The sequence below is a fragment of the Aythya marila genome (assembly GCF_965140915.1).
Source record: "Aythya marila genome assembly, chromosome: 1".
NCBI classification, from domain to species: domain Eukaryota; kingdom Metazoa; phylum Chordata; class Aves; order Anseriformes; family Anatidae; genus Aythya; species Aythya marila.
This window is the reverse complement of record NC_139042.1, coordinates 20,483,065-20,501,268: the sequence shown is the minus strand read 5'-3', so window position 1 is coordinate 20,501,268 and position 18,204 is coordinate 20,483,065. Positions and strand designations below refer to the sequence as shown.

General features: G+C 42.0%; 1 protein-coding gene across 3 annotated transcripts in view; it reads left to right on the top strand.

Annotated features, from left to right (window-relative positions):
* Window positions 1-18,204, top strand: part of SPATA13 (spermatogenesis associated 13) — a 162,758-nt gene that overhangs the window by 8,602 nt on the left and 135,952 nt on the right. The window contains exon 1 of one of the 3 annotated variants that reach the window (XM_082781576.1): window positions 5,505-5,718. The exons of 1 other annotated variant lie outside the window; for it this stretch is intronic. In XM_082781576.1, the coding sequence (XP_082637702.1) occupies window positions 5,641-5,718 (78 nt within the window). In that variant the 5' untranslated portion in view covers window positions 5,505-5,640. Of the gene's footprint in view, window positions 1-5,504; window positions 5,719-18,204 lie in introns of those variants that run through there. One more of the 3 variants, XM_082781573.1, reaches the window with a different exon arrangement.

The window sequence follows — 18,204 nt, the reverse complement described above, 5'->3', positions numbered from 1 at the left end:
CTCTCTTATGTGTTGATCATTTCCTCAAAATCAGAATCACTTGCTCTCAGATATCCTTGCCAAAGTCATCCTTAAGGAATTCTTTTCATTTTTCTGGGCCAGTAGTTCAAAATTTTTGACCGCTACCACTTTTCATCCCATCACCTGTCTTCATATTTACTTATTTACAAAAAGAAAGAAAATTCACAGCAATATTGTGGTAGAATGGGAGAAAAAGGATATTCTAGAAACCTTGTCTCTTTTATGAGAGTAATGCAAAATATAGTTGGCATGGCATATTTATTGAATCATAACTTTAATGGCTATTTTACTCACATCATAACTTCTATTACATATGATTACTGAATGAATTGTGCATTAATACTGCATTGCCATGAGCCGACTGTAATCAAGCATTTTCTTTTAGACCACCAGAAGGAGCTGTTGAATTCAGAAAGGCTTTCTTTCTAAGCAGGAATTCCTTGTACAGCAGTGCAAGCAGTAGGATAATGGAGCAGGCATGCAGCCTTTATTGCAGTGTCCTGCTCTGAGACACAGAGTTCTCATTTAGAGTCTGCATCATTTTCTGTTCCACTGTCTTGTCGTAAGCAAAACTGACTTCATGGGGTTTAAAATGCTTAAGGAAGAGATTTCAGGCATAATTCCTTGAACATATACTAGCAAATACTATCTAAATCCAAAGAGATGGGAAATTCATTGAGGCAGGTTTAAGCAGATATTTTCAAAGCACAGGGAGTGTGAAAGCTTTCCATTTTCCATTAGGTCAGCTGGAAGATGTTAGGCTAAAAGACCCGCAAAACACTTCAGAGGGCTAGAGGCAGCATCTGCAAGGATAAATAAAACCTGAAATTCCACTTACCACAGCTCGCTGGCAATTAAAATGCACCAAACAACTGTTATTATGTGTTTTCTGAGTTGATGTGAAAATATGCAATTATTTGTTTTTAGTCTAGTACAGGTGTCTCATGATCAGATTCATAAAATGAGGTATTGGGATTCCTAAGTGGCCTTCTCTCTGAGCTTTGTGCTTTACTTTTGACCAGAAGAAGTTAAGCCAATGAAGGGCAGATTGTGTTGCTTCTGCCTGTATTCGTTCTACACTTCCTTTCATCTGACAGAAGCCTGAAAATGTATTGTTGGTGGCTTGTGGATGGCACGTTCTGTGTTAGTGTGTGTTTGAATAAGCCTGAGGGACAGGACCTCAGATAAGACTGCCCACTGCCATTCAGAGCTTGCTGTGCTATTATAATGTTGGCCCTGTAGGAGAATCACACTGCTGGCCTGTAATACACTAGCAAGATGCAATAGTACATATATTTCACAGAGTGAAACCCATATTTGTCCGTGGGAGGAGCAGGTACAAGCACAAAATAACAGTGTCTCAGTTAACATTTCTTGTATGCTAGGATGGATAGGAAGTCTGGTTCTTTGGACAGATCTCAGGACTTATGTCTGCAATTGTTGTCATGTTGGGATATGCTTCTGGATCTGATTGTTTCTTTGGGAAGGAAGAACAGTGTGGGGTGTTACCAAAGAACAGGGTGCATGCTAACATATAAGTTAGAGGAAGCTCAGGGCAGACCTTATTGCTCTCTACAACTACCTGAAAAGAAGGTGCGAGGAGCTGGGGTCAGCCTCTTCTCACAGCTAACCAGTGATAGGACTGGAGGGAATAGCCTCAAGTTGTGCCAGGGGAGATTCAGGTTGGAAATGAAGAGACATTTCTGCTCAGAAAGAGCAGTCAGGCACTGGGACGGGTTGCCCAGGGAGGTGGTGGAGTCACCGTCCCTGGGGGTGTTCAAGGAGAGGTTGGACGTGGTGCTTGGGGACATGGTTTAGTGGGTGACATTGGTGGTAGGGGGATGGTTGGACCAGGTGATCTTGGAGGGATTTTGCAACCTTAATGGTTCTATGATTCTAGGTGTTAGGGAAGGGAAGGGAAGGGAAGGGAAGGGAAGGGAAGGGAAGGGAAGGGAAGGGAAGGGAAGGGAAGGGAAGGGAAGGGAAGGGAAGGGAAGGGAAGGGAAGGGAAGGGAAGGGAAGGGAAGGGAAGGGAAGGGAAGGGAAGGGAAGGGAAGGGAAGGGAAAGTCAGTAGAGACTATTTCTGAGTATGCCATAAAGCAGTATTTGTCACTGAGCTCCCAGTTGTGATCTTCTGCGCAATTTGCTAAGTCAATGTATTCAGCATATTGAGAGTATTTGTTTTAAAAAAATTCATTATGCATGTCTTTGGATTAACAGGAGGGGAAAATGTGTCTGAGGAATAACTTCTCTAAACACTTGAAGGTAGCAGTTCAGGCTTGTCTTAATATGCTGAACTTAATTTATAATGCACTGGTGCTCCAGAGACCTTGCTAGTACTCAGGCATATGTTTGGGGCTGTACATAGAATAAATCAAATGTTGCCCTGAGGAGCTTATAGTATGAATGGTAACAAGCCATGAAAAGCAGACATATATCACAGAGCACGAAGATACAACGGAGAAGGGAGAAGCTAAAAGGTAACGTGGAGAGGAGGAAAAGGTATGCTGAACATCTAGTTTGGAGGTTTCATATGTTGAGCTCTTTTCTCATTTCTTCTTACCGTGATAATGTCCAGCCCTTGTTAAAGGTGAGGATCTTGTGCTAGGTGCTTTGCTGTGCAAAGATGCAATCTGCAGGTGGACCCTGTCTCAGTTTTAATCGATAAGGTTGAGACCCAATATAAGGCAGTTGGAAAATGATTACAAAGAACAGGTGCAATAAGCAATGAGTTAAATGTCAAAGCCACTTCTTTCTGAATTTATCAGTTCCATAATAAAATACATTTGTTGTTTTATTATGAGTCAAGTCCTTCTTTATTATGTATGCAATGGGACTCTCACAGAAACTTTTTTTTTTTTTTTTTCCCAAAAACAGTTTAACATGCCCTCTGCTCCGTTTCTTGGAAGTGGAAATTAGTTACAGCAATCTAAGCATCTGTAATGACCTTGAACCCCAATTATTGTAATTTTCTGGAGTCATGAGACTGTTGATTAAAAATAGGAACAAGCACCACACTCTGTGCTCAGTAGCACAGGGGGCACTGAGACCATACCAGCCTAAAACTCAGTTGTCTTCGTGATACAGCTTTTCATCTCCAGAGCTCTCTATCAGTGTGGCACAAACTACTAGAGGACCTGTCTCGACCTGAGCCTGACTGCCTGTGACAACTATAATTCATGGGAACAATGGCAGTGCTGGCACTTGGAAGACAGTTTAGAAGCTTGTCTTTCTCACAAAGGAAATTTTCTATTTCAGATTCCCAGTAAGCCAGCACTTCAAATAAAAGAAAAACCATTGAGTTTATAAAACTAAAGAAAGCAGATACTTCATGTTATTTTACCTCCACTTCATCAACTGGTACTTGCATAGTGCTAAGAGAAACGACATAGGTAGGTAAATGAAAGCAGACCAGAGGAAGTCAGCTGATGAGAGGCAAGAAGCACATTTCACCGTGCATGAGTCTCTTCAGGAATTCATAAGTATGTTACTATTGGTGTATTGTAGAGCTTAGGGATACGGTTTAGTGGGGACTGTTAGTGTTAGGTCAGAAGTTGGACTTGATGATCTTGAGGTCTCTTCCAACCTAGAAATTCTGTGATTCTGTGATTATTTACAGGGAGTTGAATCTTATTTTCTCGTTATGAAAATAATAGTAATTTAAAAAAAAAACTACTACATAATAATAACAAACAGAAGATTTGTCTGTCTAGTCAGCTCTGGCTTACATGACAAGACGTCATTCTGTTCTTTAAAGGTGAGCATCAGATCTGTATGGCAACATTCATAGTGGGCTTCCTACAAAGTTCTCCTTTGTCATCTGACTCATATTGAAGTGCTGAGAGTTGAGCTATGAAGCTGTTGGATTTTGGGAGTTTTGTTTGTTTGTTTGTTTGTTTGTTTGTTTAGGATTTTGAATAATAGTCTTGTGATGAGGCTTTTGTGCCCTCTAAACACTGGGGGCTTCACTCCTGCCAGTGCAGGCACTGAAGTACAGCAATTCACCCATATGCCATCATCAAAATGTTTGGGACATTCCTTAGCTTTTGCTTCTCTGTGGCTTCTTCTGGGCCACAAGAATTACATTATTAGAATAAATGGATTCTTACAGGGTCAGATTGTCAAGGCACTCTATTCCCTTTGGAGAGCTGTAGCATGTCTGTTCTGTCCAGTGTCAATACAATTATATGAGTCAGTATTCACCTGTAAGAATAAAAGGTCCTCAGAATGGCCTCTTTCCAACACCATGGATGTGTTACTCATGGAACAGTTACTAATTAGTAGAATTCAGGACATTCTGATGGCCTTTTCATTCTACAACAAACATCTGCCTAGAGTCACAGATCAGACCCACAGAGCAAATAGGGGAAAGAAAATGCATCAGTCCAAAGACTTAATAGAAGTTTTCAAGGGATGTATTAATCTCATGTCATATCAGCTTTCTGAAATGTCAGTGTATAGGCTCCCTCTCTTCAGTAAGTGGTGAGAAAGAGGCAGTTGCAGAGGCCAGTTGACCTGATCTTATTCCATCGGCAGGGTAGGAAATTGAGTGACTAGCTCAAACTACAGACTTATTTCTTGGAAGGATAAATACAGATGAGAGACATTTCCCAAACTAAGTCTGTTGTTTGCATGCTAGTACTATTGTGTGATGGTATCAGGCAGAGCTGACTGCATCGGTTGTGTTCATCAGGGAAGGTCTTCCACATGCAGTGTCTCTCATGTCATGTCATCATCAGAGCTCATGCATCTAGTCAAGAACTCTTAATGGTGGGAAGGAGGCTACTGCACTACTTGATTTGCCTTTTTTCTTTCTCCTTTTTAATTTTCCTTCCCCTAAGGGTAAATCTGCCTTACTCAGAGAGGTGAAAAGGTACTCCAAAGTGGCTGAGGTTCATGACTTGGTCCATTTTCCTCTCCTGTCCTGTCCCTCTGACCCTTTTGCCCTAGTCTTCAGATTTGACCATCTGTGACCATCGTTATCCAGCACTGTGCAGAGCAGGTCGTGTGACTGATCTCTTGGCACAGCCCGCATGTTGCCTTGGCGGGTAGTGTGGGATGAAAAAAACACAATACTCGCCTTTTCTGTCTGAGGCTTGTTTATCTGCACAACATCCAGGCCACTGTGGGAGAGCTCTCCTCTTGGTGATCACTGGCAACCAAAAACGAATCAAATCAAGGCAAAGTTAGGGAAATTCTCCTATACAAAGAGCTGCTCTAAAACAAAGCTGCGTTTTTGTGGTGCATTGTCCTGGCTCTGTGTGAGCCTTGTAAAGAGACAAAGGCAAGCAGGAAGGAAATCTCAGCTGCTTACTAAATGCCCTAATTTGATTTATTTTCTGCTCCCTTCCCCCACCCAAACTGTTCTGCTAACCTGTTAGTCCCAACTCAGACAAGTAAAACCAGCTAATCTGATTAGTCCTGACACACAGGAGCAAGGCTGCTGGGAAAAGCTGGACCCTTACAGCTGTTTCAGGCTTCAGCTTTGATCATAACATTATGGGTTTGCTGAACGTATAGTGCAGCGTGACAGGAGACTGGCAGCATGTACACAAGTGAGCAGTGTGGCCATCGCTGAAGATTTCTGCCCCGGGTCCGAGGCTACTGGAATACAAACCATGTTTCGGGTCACCTTCAATGTGGTGACAGAGAAAGTTACCTTCACCTTGGCAGCCTGCCCCTCCGTCACATGGAAGGTAAGCTCAGATATGCATCATGTAAAGCAGCTGGTGGCACAGGAAATTCGCATTTTACGTGTTTTTCCAACTGTAAGACATGTTTACAAAATTTTAAGGGGAGTAATAACATTTTAAGGGAACTGCACTGCAAAATGGCATATGCACCACTGGTTGGAACTAGACAGACTAAATGGATCTGGTTTTAGAGAAGAGATTACTAGTTGCCTTTTAAAGCTTCTGTCTTCTGATTTTAAAATAGCCAAATGCACAGCCACTTTCCTCATTGTAGTCTGGAAATGCTACTGTATTTATATCGACAGCAAATGCAGAGAGGTATATAAGCACAAGCTATTAATTTCTGTAAGGACGGGGCAGTGTTTTGGGGAAATATTTCAAGCTTCCTAGATAACATAGGGATTACAAGGATTTGTCAACTTCACCAAGATACAATAACTTAGAAAAAATTGCAAACCTATAACAAAGGACTTGAAGGAAAACACAAATAATCAAACAAAAAAATAGACACGCAATTTACCTGGCATGTGATTGTGATAAAATTTGGCAGAAGCCAGAGCTGCTTTGCAGGTCAGCTGTTTCTCCCATTCAGAGATTCAGATCAGATCTTCATTTCTTTGAGACACATGTTTTTCATTCTCATCTTGAAGAGACCAGCATTGTCACGATGAGATGGAACTAACTTTGTTGCCTTTTCTTTCTTTATCAGTGAGTGTGTGCTTTCACTACAGTGCCGTTTGATAATACACCCACTCACTATGTTCTGAAGTGCTGCTTTAAAAACTTCATTTTAGAGTCAATTGCTTGCAGAGCAGTAACTGAAGGAACCTCACCTCCATCTGTTATTATGTATTTAAGATGAGAGCCAATTATGAGTAACTAGATAGTGTGACAGGGCAGGGTAGCTGCTCTTCCTTCAGCTCTGCATGATTCATTATGCTGCATAAGTAGTTGTCATATATCTCTGCTGTATCCCTTTCTCAGTTTTTGACCTGTCTTTTCTCTTGGTTTGTGAGGTAGACACTGCCCAGAAGGTGTTACTGCAAGCCCTTTAAAGTGCCTGGTACAGTGTGACCCCAGCCCATATCTGTACCATTTGTAGCATAAATCCTAAATAAAAATCAGCTGCTGGGCCAAAGTGTGTTTGGAGTAAAATTCATGTGAAATGAATTATACTGGATGCTTTCTTTCTGTGTGGGAGTTTACAGTGGTATTACTTCAGATTCCCTACTTATGAGGAAATCTTATCTTCCCAAAGTGAGTGTTCACTAAATGGTAATGAAAGGTTCATTTCAAAAAATACAGTGGCCTTACCTACACTTGCTAATGGTATATTGGATTTATATGCCTTCATATCAGAGTTGTGAGGACTTGCAACTCTGCCTTTGGGCTGCAAAGCATGTAGAGGAAGGAATTGCAATGGAAAGGGAGACTGGATCCTATCATGCTGTGCTTTTGCTACCTGGAAGTAAAAATATGTCAAAAAGTAGGTGCAACTGTATGGAATATATCCCAAAATGGGATGCCAAGCCAACAGATGGCTTTGGAGTAAAACTTACAAGCAAAACCAACCAAATAATCATCAACAACAAAACGCACACTCACAAATCCCAATAATTTTAAAGTTAATTTTTAAAAGTCTGTAGAGGAAGGTAACATTTTTTTTGACCAACAATTCTTTTGTTGACAGTTGGAAAAATCCAACAAGGATTTGGGCACACAAGCCTTCTGTTTTCACAGTGGCAGGCTGATGAAAGATACTGCTTCCCTACAACCCTGCCTTGCTTATGTCCTTATATCAGCTAGAACAGCACTGGTACAGCAAGTTAATTTAAATCCTTTGAAGCTGAAAGAGGTCACAGCACTTCTGGAGGAGGGAGGACAGAGAAATGGACAGGAGGAATGGTGCAAGTTTTGTCCCAAGTTGTCATGTTTCTGCCCCACACTATGAAGTTTTTATTCCTATCAGAAATTAATTTCTAGTTAGAAATATTGGTGAAAAAATATTAAGGCTGAAGCCTACTCTAATTATATGTATAATAATCATTTTTATGGTATTTCAGAAACTGTGGGAGAAAGACAAGATTCCTGCTCTAGGCATTTCACGGTCTGTAGTGCATAAAGCTCATCGCTTTTGTCAAAATATTGTTTTGTAAAATCTAGTTTAATTAGTAGTGGGGGAGGGCGTGAGTACAGGAAGGCTTAGAGGGAGGTGACAGCTGAAAAGGGTGCTGACAAGTGCAAAGGGCTCGGAGTTGAACGTGCCTTTTCAAGTAGGCACCAGTGCTTGAAAACCAAAGGAAGAAGCATCTTTATAACAAACCGCAAGCATCTTTGTTCTGAAGCCTGGAGGAGGGGATGGGGCTGCTCTTTCTCACGTCTCCGTGTCAGTCTGCCTCCGCTCGTTTGCCAGCTCCTCGGAGAGCAGGCTGCTGGTGCTTCTCGATCTGTTGACAGGCACAGAGCTGATAGGGAGAGCAGGGGGCTGAGCACTGCATGATATGTCTGGGTGACACAAATCAGGCTGTGGCTGCTATCAGCTTGGCCAGAGCCCCTCTTCAAAGGCCTTTTCAGGTAGTGCTCGTGTGAATCACTGCTGCACTTTCCATCCTTTGCTGCCAGCGTTAGGGGAGTCTAGAATTGCACCTCTTTGTGTCATATATCTGGCTTTAGGAAGAGATAACAAGATCATACAGCTATTGAGACACCAACAAAGTCCTACCACTTATTTCCTAACCAGGGAACAGACAGCATGCTGCTTAGATGAGTGCAATTCAAACTCACAGGGTACAACCAGCTTTAGTTACAGAATGCGCTCACTTGCTGAGGATTAGCTGCACGTGAATCCCATTGATTTCCTCTCACTGTTTTGTTGGATCCTGCCTGAACTGTGCAGGGGGGGAAGCACCAAAAACTGCTGCTCTGTGCTTTTCTATTCAAGGCCAGGAAGTTCACTCGATGGGGATCAGCCTACCTCGGGGTTTCTTGCCAATTCAGCCCTGCGCTTTGTCTGCCTGACATGGATATATGAATGAGCTGGGGCTGCTTTGCAGGCGGTTGGGAGCCAGCACACGCTTGATGCCAAATTTCAAAGGCTGCACAATGGCTCACCCTCCCTGCCAGTTGCAGCCGTTGGGGCAGGGACTTGTCATCGGAACGGCTGCTGAGAAATGACGATGTAAACTCCTCCCTAGGGATGCGAGAACAACGCTCCAGTCCTACAACCCAAGCGGTATCTGTGATAAGAAAACCAGAAAAATCAGGAGCCCCGTGTTTTCCTTCTAAGCACAGGCCAGGGAGGGCAGGAGAGGAGGTGAGGCATGGAAAGTGGGCAGCAGCAAGCAGCAACCTTCCTTGCTGCTGTTTCAAAAGCCTCAGCTGGGTTTACAGAGAACTTTGCTCTGGCCTGTGCTGAGAGAGTAAGTGCAGCTTCTTATTGCTTTGTTGTGGTGGTGCCTGGGTAACCCCCGGTGTCAAAAGCCACTGGGGTAAATGCAGTGCAAACAGAAAAGGGCCTTAGCAGAAAAGCTCACAATCTAAGTGCATGGATTTCGTGCACCCTATATCAAAGGAGCAGACCATGAGCAGCAGGACAGTGTGGTGATGACAAATGTCATCTTGCCACACAGCAGATATCATCATTTTCCTAGCCTCGTACCAAACCCTTAAATGAAAGTGAGTCAAAAGGGGTCAGGTAATAAATGCAGAAAAGCAGACAGGTCTGTGATGCTCATTCAGTCCCTGTCTCAAGTTCACCTGCAGAGAATTGAGTGCAGGAGGAGGGCAGTGTGACTGTGGTTCATGCTGCAATGGATTACTCTAGGGATTAATCTAGGAAGGTGTTCAATTACTACAGGGAGCTGCTTTGTCCCCAGATCCCATCGAAGCTGGGGAGATGATGAAGCTGGGGATGCTCAGCACCTGTGGGGAAGAATTTCACTTTGTTCTTTACCTTGGATGTTGTTTTCAGCTTGCAGAACAGTGCATTTCTTGTTGAACTTAATTTTAGTTAAATATAGAGTTGCTAAGCACTTCCAAGTACAAGTTCCTTGATAAGCATCCAGAAACAGTTATGGCTGTCTTGAAATGCTTTTTCTACTTAGCTTTAAAGACTTCTCCAATATATACACCAGCCATATTGTTACATCAGCTTCTATGAACTGACAGGCACAAGAGATGTGTTTATTTTCTGTCCCTGCTCTTGGGTGCAGACGCACCCCAGTTTGTGTATTTGTTAGTTATTTTTGTCACTTTGAGATGCAGCCAAAGGAGAGATTGACCAATTCCCTTCACTCTTCACAACATTAACACTTCAGCAATAGTATATGACCCCACTGTTTGTCTCAGCAACCCTGAAATACACTGCACACTGCCTAGCCCCACTCGGGATTATGAGGCATCATTTGGGAGCTACTGCCATAGAAGCAAGTACTCTCTGAGGCGATGACATTGTTATTTCTAGCAGCAATGACAGAGCTTTAGTACCTCAAACTGTGATGGCAGACCAAGGTTTTCTGCCTGTCATTACACTTCTGGGAGTTCTGCAGCTCCCACATGCCTCCTTAAAGGTCTTGCTACCAGAGATTTGTTCTTCTGTGAAGGACTAGTATCTGTTTCTCCCCGTTTATTTGCCTGGCTTTTCTGGTTTCTTGACACCCAACAAAAGTATCAGCATTTTCTTAGCCTCAATCAAACCCCTAAATAAATGTGACTCAAAAGGGGTCAGGTAATGAATGCAGAAAAGCAGACAGGTCTGTGATGCTTGCTCAGCCCCTCAGCCCTAGTTCACCAGCAGATGGTAGCAAACATCTCCATCCTCTGTGATCTGCATCTGGGGCTGTCAGACTGTGAAAGGGCTGGAGTGCCTCGTTGGAGTCATTTGTATCCAGAGAGAAGAAATAAGCTGTAAACAAAATCATTGTGCAACTGGGACTAAGGGAGAAGAACCACGGATACAAGTGTTTTGGATGTGCTGGGAAATGCGGCAGTCATAGGGATGGAAGAATTAAGCAGAGGCCAGAACAAAATCACTGCAGTGACTTGCACTGAATGGCATGAAAAGCATTTTGGTGTCGCAGTTATTGTTCTTTCGATGACAAAAAGGGACCATTATTTGCAATGTAGCAAGTGACCAACACACAGAACAGCATGACAAAATCGAAACTGCTCTGGGTCAGCTCTGCCTGTGTATGTTGACCCTTTGTCTTTTCACTGAAGACATGGAAAGTTCAGGATGGGTCCTTTGACTAGAAGCTGTTCCTAGTCATTTATTTGTTTTTCTTCTGAGCTGTACCAGCTCTAGTTCTTTTATATTTGATATAGTCTGTTGATTAGCACTTTCTTTTACTCTGTTCTGGATGCTACTCATTTGCATGGCTTGTGATAACACTTCTCAGCTTCTTTTTCCTTGCAGCAGCTAAGCTGAGAGACAGGAATAGAGAGAGACAGGATAAAGTGAAAGCTGCTAAACTGTGCTGTAATTCCGTGAAGAAATGTCTCTTCATTTATAGGAAAGTACTGGTTACAGCTGGGCAGAATAGTTGTTGCAGATCATTGGATAACTTTTGCTGTTACTGTTTTTAACCACCTTACTGGAGAGTTTGAAACTCTTTGCCTACTCAGTGCAAACACAGTTCAGTCCTGTAGGCAGTTATTGCCGAACATTCCCATTATGCCCATTTCTCCATCAGTAAGTGGTTGGTGACCAAAATCTTAAAGAGTTGGTTGAGCTGTCTGAGCAGACTCTGAAAATGGTCCCTGTGCTTATTTGCTGGAAATGAAGAAAAGTCTTTGAAATTACATTTAATTCCAGGCATTAGCTTTTTATGAGTATAAAAATATATTCCTTCTCCAGTCCAGAACATTTTTCTTGTTTAAAGCTTTAAAAAGAGAGAAAAAAAAAAAAAGAGAAAGGAAGGGAGTCAGTTCCTGTATTGTGCTGCTGTTCTTGCAGGTCATTTCCCATTGCCTTGGAAAGCAAGGCAGAATGCTGATGGGACTAGCTATGCCTCAGTCAGCAATAATGCCACATATCTGAGGATTTCAGCTGAAGTTTTATATTTTTCATTTTATTTTCTCGCAGCTATTAGTAATACCTTTGTGCCTTCATCAGGTCTCTAGCTGGTGTGAGTTATTTCAGCCCTATTAACATCAGTGTTGTATCATGTTCATATATGTTGCATTGAACATGCCAGGCTATTCTGGCAGCCTGCTCATAGGCAGGGGCTGAAGTCCACCCAGTGGGACAACATTTGCCATCTGCCTCCTACAGCTCTCCTAAGTGTTGGCAGAGGTAATGATCAATCTTTACCAGAGACAAGCAAAAGTTCTGCTTGGGAGCTTTTGGTCACCATTCTTCAGCATGGAAGTGTTCTGTGAAAGTAAGGGACATAAGTGGACTTAACCACCTGATCTGACCAAGCTGGAACTAGAAGAGGACATGTGCCAGTGGCCTTGATGCCATGGTTTGGCAGTATGGTAAATCTTCCTTTGGGGATCCTACTGCTTCGGAAATGCCATAGCCATCTGAAGCCAAGCTCTGATTTAGCATAAACTCACTGCTGGTTCAAATCTTTTCTAGAGCACCAATGAATCAACATTGTACTGGCAGGCTTTATGCCCAGTTGGGTATAATCTGTCTGCGTATTTGATGTTAGATCAGGGAGCATCTGTCCTTCCACAGGCAGCATAAAACCTCTGAAAAGTGAACACAGACATTAAAGAGAATGACTAAAAACCTGGAGAACTGCAAGGTCTTTATTAAAGACAAAGAATTGTTGATTCAGACATTATGGAGACTGGAAAAGATGATGGCACAGCACCAAAATAAAGAGGTGTGTGTATGGCAGGGAGTTCAGGAGCAGTCTTGTGGAACTGAAATTTTGGATTCTGACCAAAAGGAACAAAGTTGCTTTATATGAAAAGCTGATTTTGATGACAATGCATTAAAAATGGTAGTACAGCTATGTATTTTGCCTATGAAATTCAGTTTTTGTTCCAGTGCAGATGTTTAATGCTTTGGTAATCATGGTAGTACAGGGGTATTATAACTCCCTTAGACACTTAATGCCTTACTGAACAGTATCCAAAGCTCTTACCACTGTTTTTATTGTAAAAGGAACAGTCACAGACTTAGGGCAGTGTGTAGAAATCTCCTTCCACAGCGGTGATAATTCATTCTTCTGTATACAATGTCCATTGTCTTAGTGCAGCTAAAAGCATCCTAGGTGCTTTACGAAATATAAAAAAACGTGGCGCCTGGCCTAAAGTGCTTTCTACTGCAGTTCTGACATGGCAGAAGGCATGAGAGAAATGAGACAGAGATGGTGCAGGGATGAGTGAGACCCAGAGCTCCTGCAATACGAGCACTCTGGTTTGATGTTTATACAACCTGAGCATTAAGCTGTATCCAGGCTCCTGCTCCTTTTTGAAGTTAGCCCTATTTTTTGAAGAAGTGAGGGTTGTATCACATTAACTGGCATCGAAAGAGCTCTTCCTGCTGACAGTTTCATTTTTTATTTTTGATAAGAGCTCTTGTGAATCACATTACAACCTGGAGCATTAATATGTGTCTATTTACCTTAATACACCATTCAGTAAATCATGATAATTTAGATGCAGCTTTAGAAGAATTTGAGCAATCCCTGAAGCAGGAACAGGGACCTCCAACTGCTAGGGGTGAACAGTTGAGAAAATGCATTACCCACATCACTTGCAATGTGGCCACAAAATGAGGTAGAAACATTTCTTGAGCTACATCCTAATAAAGCCTCTTATAAGGCCAGCAACTTCTAATCAGACTTGTAAAAACCAGTGACTCTTTGCACAATCAGTCTCACCAGCAGGGAATGTTTAGCAGTGTCTTTGACCGCTATGTTGAAAATAACCACACTTTTCAGAAAAGAAAAAAAAAAAAAAAAAAAAAAAAAAACAAACTCAGAGCCAGACAGAAAAGTATAGCTAAAACTCTTTATTTACAACTGGAGAAAAACAATCCTTTGCCTTGGTGGGCTTCTGGCTGTTGAGGAGACTCCACAGTGTACCACCATTCACCTGTTTCACAGGGAAACTGGCCAGTTAATCCACCTGATGGTGGGTCAGACTGCACAGCCTCCCCTGCTGTTACTTTTTGGTGCTTTTAAGCATCCCTCCCTCTATGACAAGGCAGTCTTAGTTGTCTCCAATTTAGACATGACCAAATCCACATTCTAAAAACTAGCTTTTGCAGCAAGCCCCAGGCTTGGCTTGCTGTGTCCTTGCCCCAAGCTCTGGGTTACACAGCATGGCCTGGCTAAATGAAAATACAGGGTTTGTAAGGTGAGACTGGAATGAGCCGGTCTTCCATTTAAAGTTTATAAATCACTAGGTAAATTGAATCAAACAGTGAGCTGTGCAGATAACCCAGGGTATAGAGCATACGGTTTGACAGACTTCTTGTTATCTGTTCTCTGACTGTCTTGTCACCCTTCAGGCAACAATATACCCAAGCTCTGGATAAACACTGTAACTCCAGGTAAGCTCAAAGATAAGCTGAGAGGCTTTCATCATTTAAACCTCTTTAAGGTCCTAATGCATTGCTGGGAGATTTACATAGACCAAAAGTTACCAAAACAGTCAGTTATGAAAATGTCTTCTTTCATTTGGGTGTCAAAATATGACTTCCCTCTCAAAGCAGAGGTGTGGCATCAGCACTTAACACTGTGGCTGCCACTTCCTTTGCCTGGTGACAGTGCTGTCATCTGCAAACACAGAACCCTGAAGTTGTGGTTTGGGAGATCATGAACTTGTCTGTGTGCAACCTATAGACCTTCCTTCACTGAAGAGTAGATGAAGTTTAATTCTTTCATGGAATCACAGAATGGTTTGGGTTGGAAGGGACCTTAAAGACCACACAGTTCCAATCCCCTGCCATGGGAAGGGACACCTCCCACCACACCAGGTTGCCCAAAGCCTGGCCTTGAACACCTCCAGGGATGGGGCATCCACAGCTTCTCTGGGCAAACTGTTCCTGTGCATCAGCACCCTCATTATGAAAAAATTCTTCCTCATATCCAATTTAAATCTACCTTCTTTCACTTTCTTTGGTTGAACATTAAGCTAACTGTTTTGAGTTTTTATTACTTTTTGTTTGCTCATTTTTCACTTTTTAAAGCTGTCGTTTTGATCTATATCAGTATGATCGAAACCAATGACAGGCTCAGCTGCTTGCAAGAGTTGCCAACCTTCCACAAACTCAGGTTAGCTATTCCAGGATCACACTGTTATTGTACACTGTTATAACTATTAACTGATGACTCCTCAACTCAATGAATCTCTATACTTTGAGGAAACTAGAGCACTCATTGGGTTCAGAGCCCATTACCTCAAAGGGATTTGGACCTGGGTTTGTCCCTGAATTACGGAGAACATTAACCACACTGAAACTCATGCATCATTCCCTCCAGTTACCAAGTCCTTGATACATCTGCTGATTTTTTGACAACACGTAAAAGTTCTCCACAATTTTCTCTCAGCATTTTTCAGTAGAACAGCTCTGAAGCAGTCACTGATCTCAGCCTTTAATGACTGATAGGTCTCATTAAGGCAGATCCATAAGGACCAAGTTTCCATGTTAGAACCAAATGATATTGACACTGCTGGAGGAAGGCCCATGCGTTTTGTGTGTGTGCTTAGCCTTCTCTTCCTGGACAGAGTTGTTATCATTTCCAAACCATGGGCCTGGTGTACTCTACAGCTGTCCCAGAAGTTCTGGGCCCTCAGCTATCTCTGCATGGAGGCACTTTGGACTGGGCAATGAATCTCACCTAGCCTCAACTACTGGTATTCTTCCAGTGGAAGTAGTGTGATGGCTTAAGGCCTCGACAGGGGATGGCATGCATCTGAGGCTTATCCCAACAAGCAGCCAGGACCCAGGCAGAGAATGGACCTTGATGCAAGAGGTGGGAAGCATTCCCAGATTCCAGGCAAGATACTGTCAAATACCAGGTTTAGAAAGCAGAAGGAGAATAACATTTCTGTCTGTGAGTAATGCACACTTCATTAGTCTGGTAACTACATAACTTGTTGTCTAAACTGATGGATTATACAAGCTCCTGTGTTTCTGAGCTTAAAAATATTTTTCATGAGCATTAGTCATGAGGGTGACTAATGTTCTTGTTTGTGCTGATGTTTAGCCAGTCTGCAAAAGATGTAGGTTTAGTAAATGATCTCCAGAATTTGAGATTCTGCCTGGTTCTATACCCAAAGCTCACCAGCAAGAGCGAATTGTTGATTGCACACTGAAATAAAGAAAAAACTGAGTAAAATCATCAAAGCAACAGGACAAAGGCCTGGCTTTAGCCAGGGTACAGAAAAGTATTCATCAGCTTCTGAAAGCTGCCACTGCTGCCTCCTCTCAGTTGCACTGTATACCTCACAAGACAACTCTTGCTTTAAATGGGGGGTCCATTTATAACATATTGAATCCATAATTTAGAAGAAATGTAATTTAGACATAAAGCATCATGTATAACTCAAGCAACATGACCTGAATTACTTGGGGAATTGTAATTGCCTTCTTTCAGCTGAAAACTTGGAGTCCGAGATTGCAGCCTGAACTCTTCTGAGGAATTAATTTTGTACCATTTAGCAATCTCATTGCTGTCCTTGTGTTGTGAGCAGCTCAATTTGTTCCATTCACTGTGCTTTCCAGTTTTGTCAGCAGGACAATTTACTGCAGACTGTCAGTGTGTAGTGCATCTATAATGAATTATGGAAATTTGCTGTGAAAGCCTGACCTTTTCCAATGTTTGCATTAGGATTTCCCAGTAGTTCTTTTCTTGTACTTTTTAATGCTGTAAGCAGAAAGTAGTCATTTCAAATATTATTGAAGAAATTCACTTTAAAATGTACCCAGGCATATGAAAACTCATAGTAAAAATAAAAATTAAAAAAATAATAAAATTCTTGAAGCTAAAAAATGATGCAGATATTGTTAACTGATAGAAATTATTGGAGGGCTTAATAGGATCCTCATCAGCTGTAGAACCAAGACATTCAGAGTTACTACAAGCAGAAAAAGTCTTCAAGTTGCCTGTTGATCAGATATATATTGCTCAACATGTGATTGTCATTAATGTGGATTTCCAAAAATTTGGAGATGTTGCTCAGTTTTCTCATTCAACCAGAAAGATAGATATTTATCCAAACAACTGTATTAGCAAGGTACATCTGCTAAGTATTGTACTATTTATTTATTTATTGGTCTGAGAGAGAAAGCAAAGCTGGAGCAAGAATTAACAAGTTATCCAAATATTACCTGATGTCCAGTGTTTGTCTGATGCCCACATAGCTGGTAAATCTCACAGTATCTTGTCAGCGTTTCTGTTCTCAGATCATAGATAAACACACATTTAAACACTGAGCTTATCACATCCAAGTTCCTACAGCTACTGGACTGTTCTTTAGCTTTGGAAAGTTGAGTTAACATGACTGGCACTTAGAATAAATCTAACCCAGTACAAGAAAATTCTTACCTCAGGTAATTTTTATCATTTTAATTCCTTGAAAATGCCAAGGCCAAACAGAGGGAAAGTTTGGTTCTGATCCTGGGAAGGACACCCTTCAACAGTCATTAACTTCTATGGCCTCTGGTGGGCACGGCATTGAATACCTCATGTGGTGAAAGGATGCAGTGCTTTGGACAGGGGACATCTGATCTAAAGCTCTGTGAATCCAGGAAGAAGTTTTCCAGGGTTTGGATCAGTCTTTTTAGGTCTAATTCAATGTAAAGCCATGCTGGATCTGTTTCCTAATCGAAAGCATGGATGCAGGCAGGTAACAGAGGAGCTGCTGTATTCTTCTAGACAAGAAAAAAGGAAGATTTCTTTCAGAGGCCTCAACATAATGCCTGGTCCAAAGAATTAGAATGAGTGTGCAGCTATATTCTTTTAAAACTGTTAAGAATATAGCATTCCTTAATTTACTGACTGCATGGTCAGAAAAGCACAGATCCAGCCTGTTGAGCTAAGTAGTACCTGCAATGCAATTTAAAATCTTTTACACTGAAACTGGTTTAAGTGCACTTGTTTACGGGACTCCAGGAGGGATTAGAAATCTATCCTTTGGTCACTCTTTTTTCCAGTTGAGGGGATGGTCTTCAGCTTCATAGGATGCCCTAGTTGGAGCAGTTATGCTCCTGACTCTGGTTGTCATGCAGCATTTAAAAAGCTGTGAATTCAAACTTTAAAAAGAAGTTGGAGTTGTGGAGTTAGTAATGGTAAGGGAGGATATAGGAAACCACAGCACCATCTGCATAAATATATTTGTTGCACTAAGTCAGTGCAGTCCCTTGAGGTTAATGGACCTTCCCCTGGTGCCCTTGTTGCTCCAGTAACCTGCAAAAGCAGTTTGCAGTGATCAAAATCTTGTGTTGCCCATTGCTGAAATATACCTGTGTATGATGCTTGGGTTAACGGCAACATCACAAACAGGCAGGGGTTGTGCTGTTCT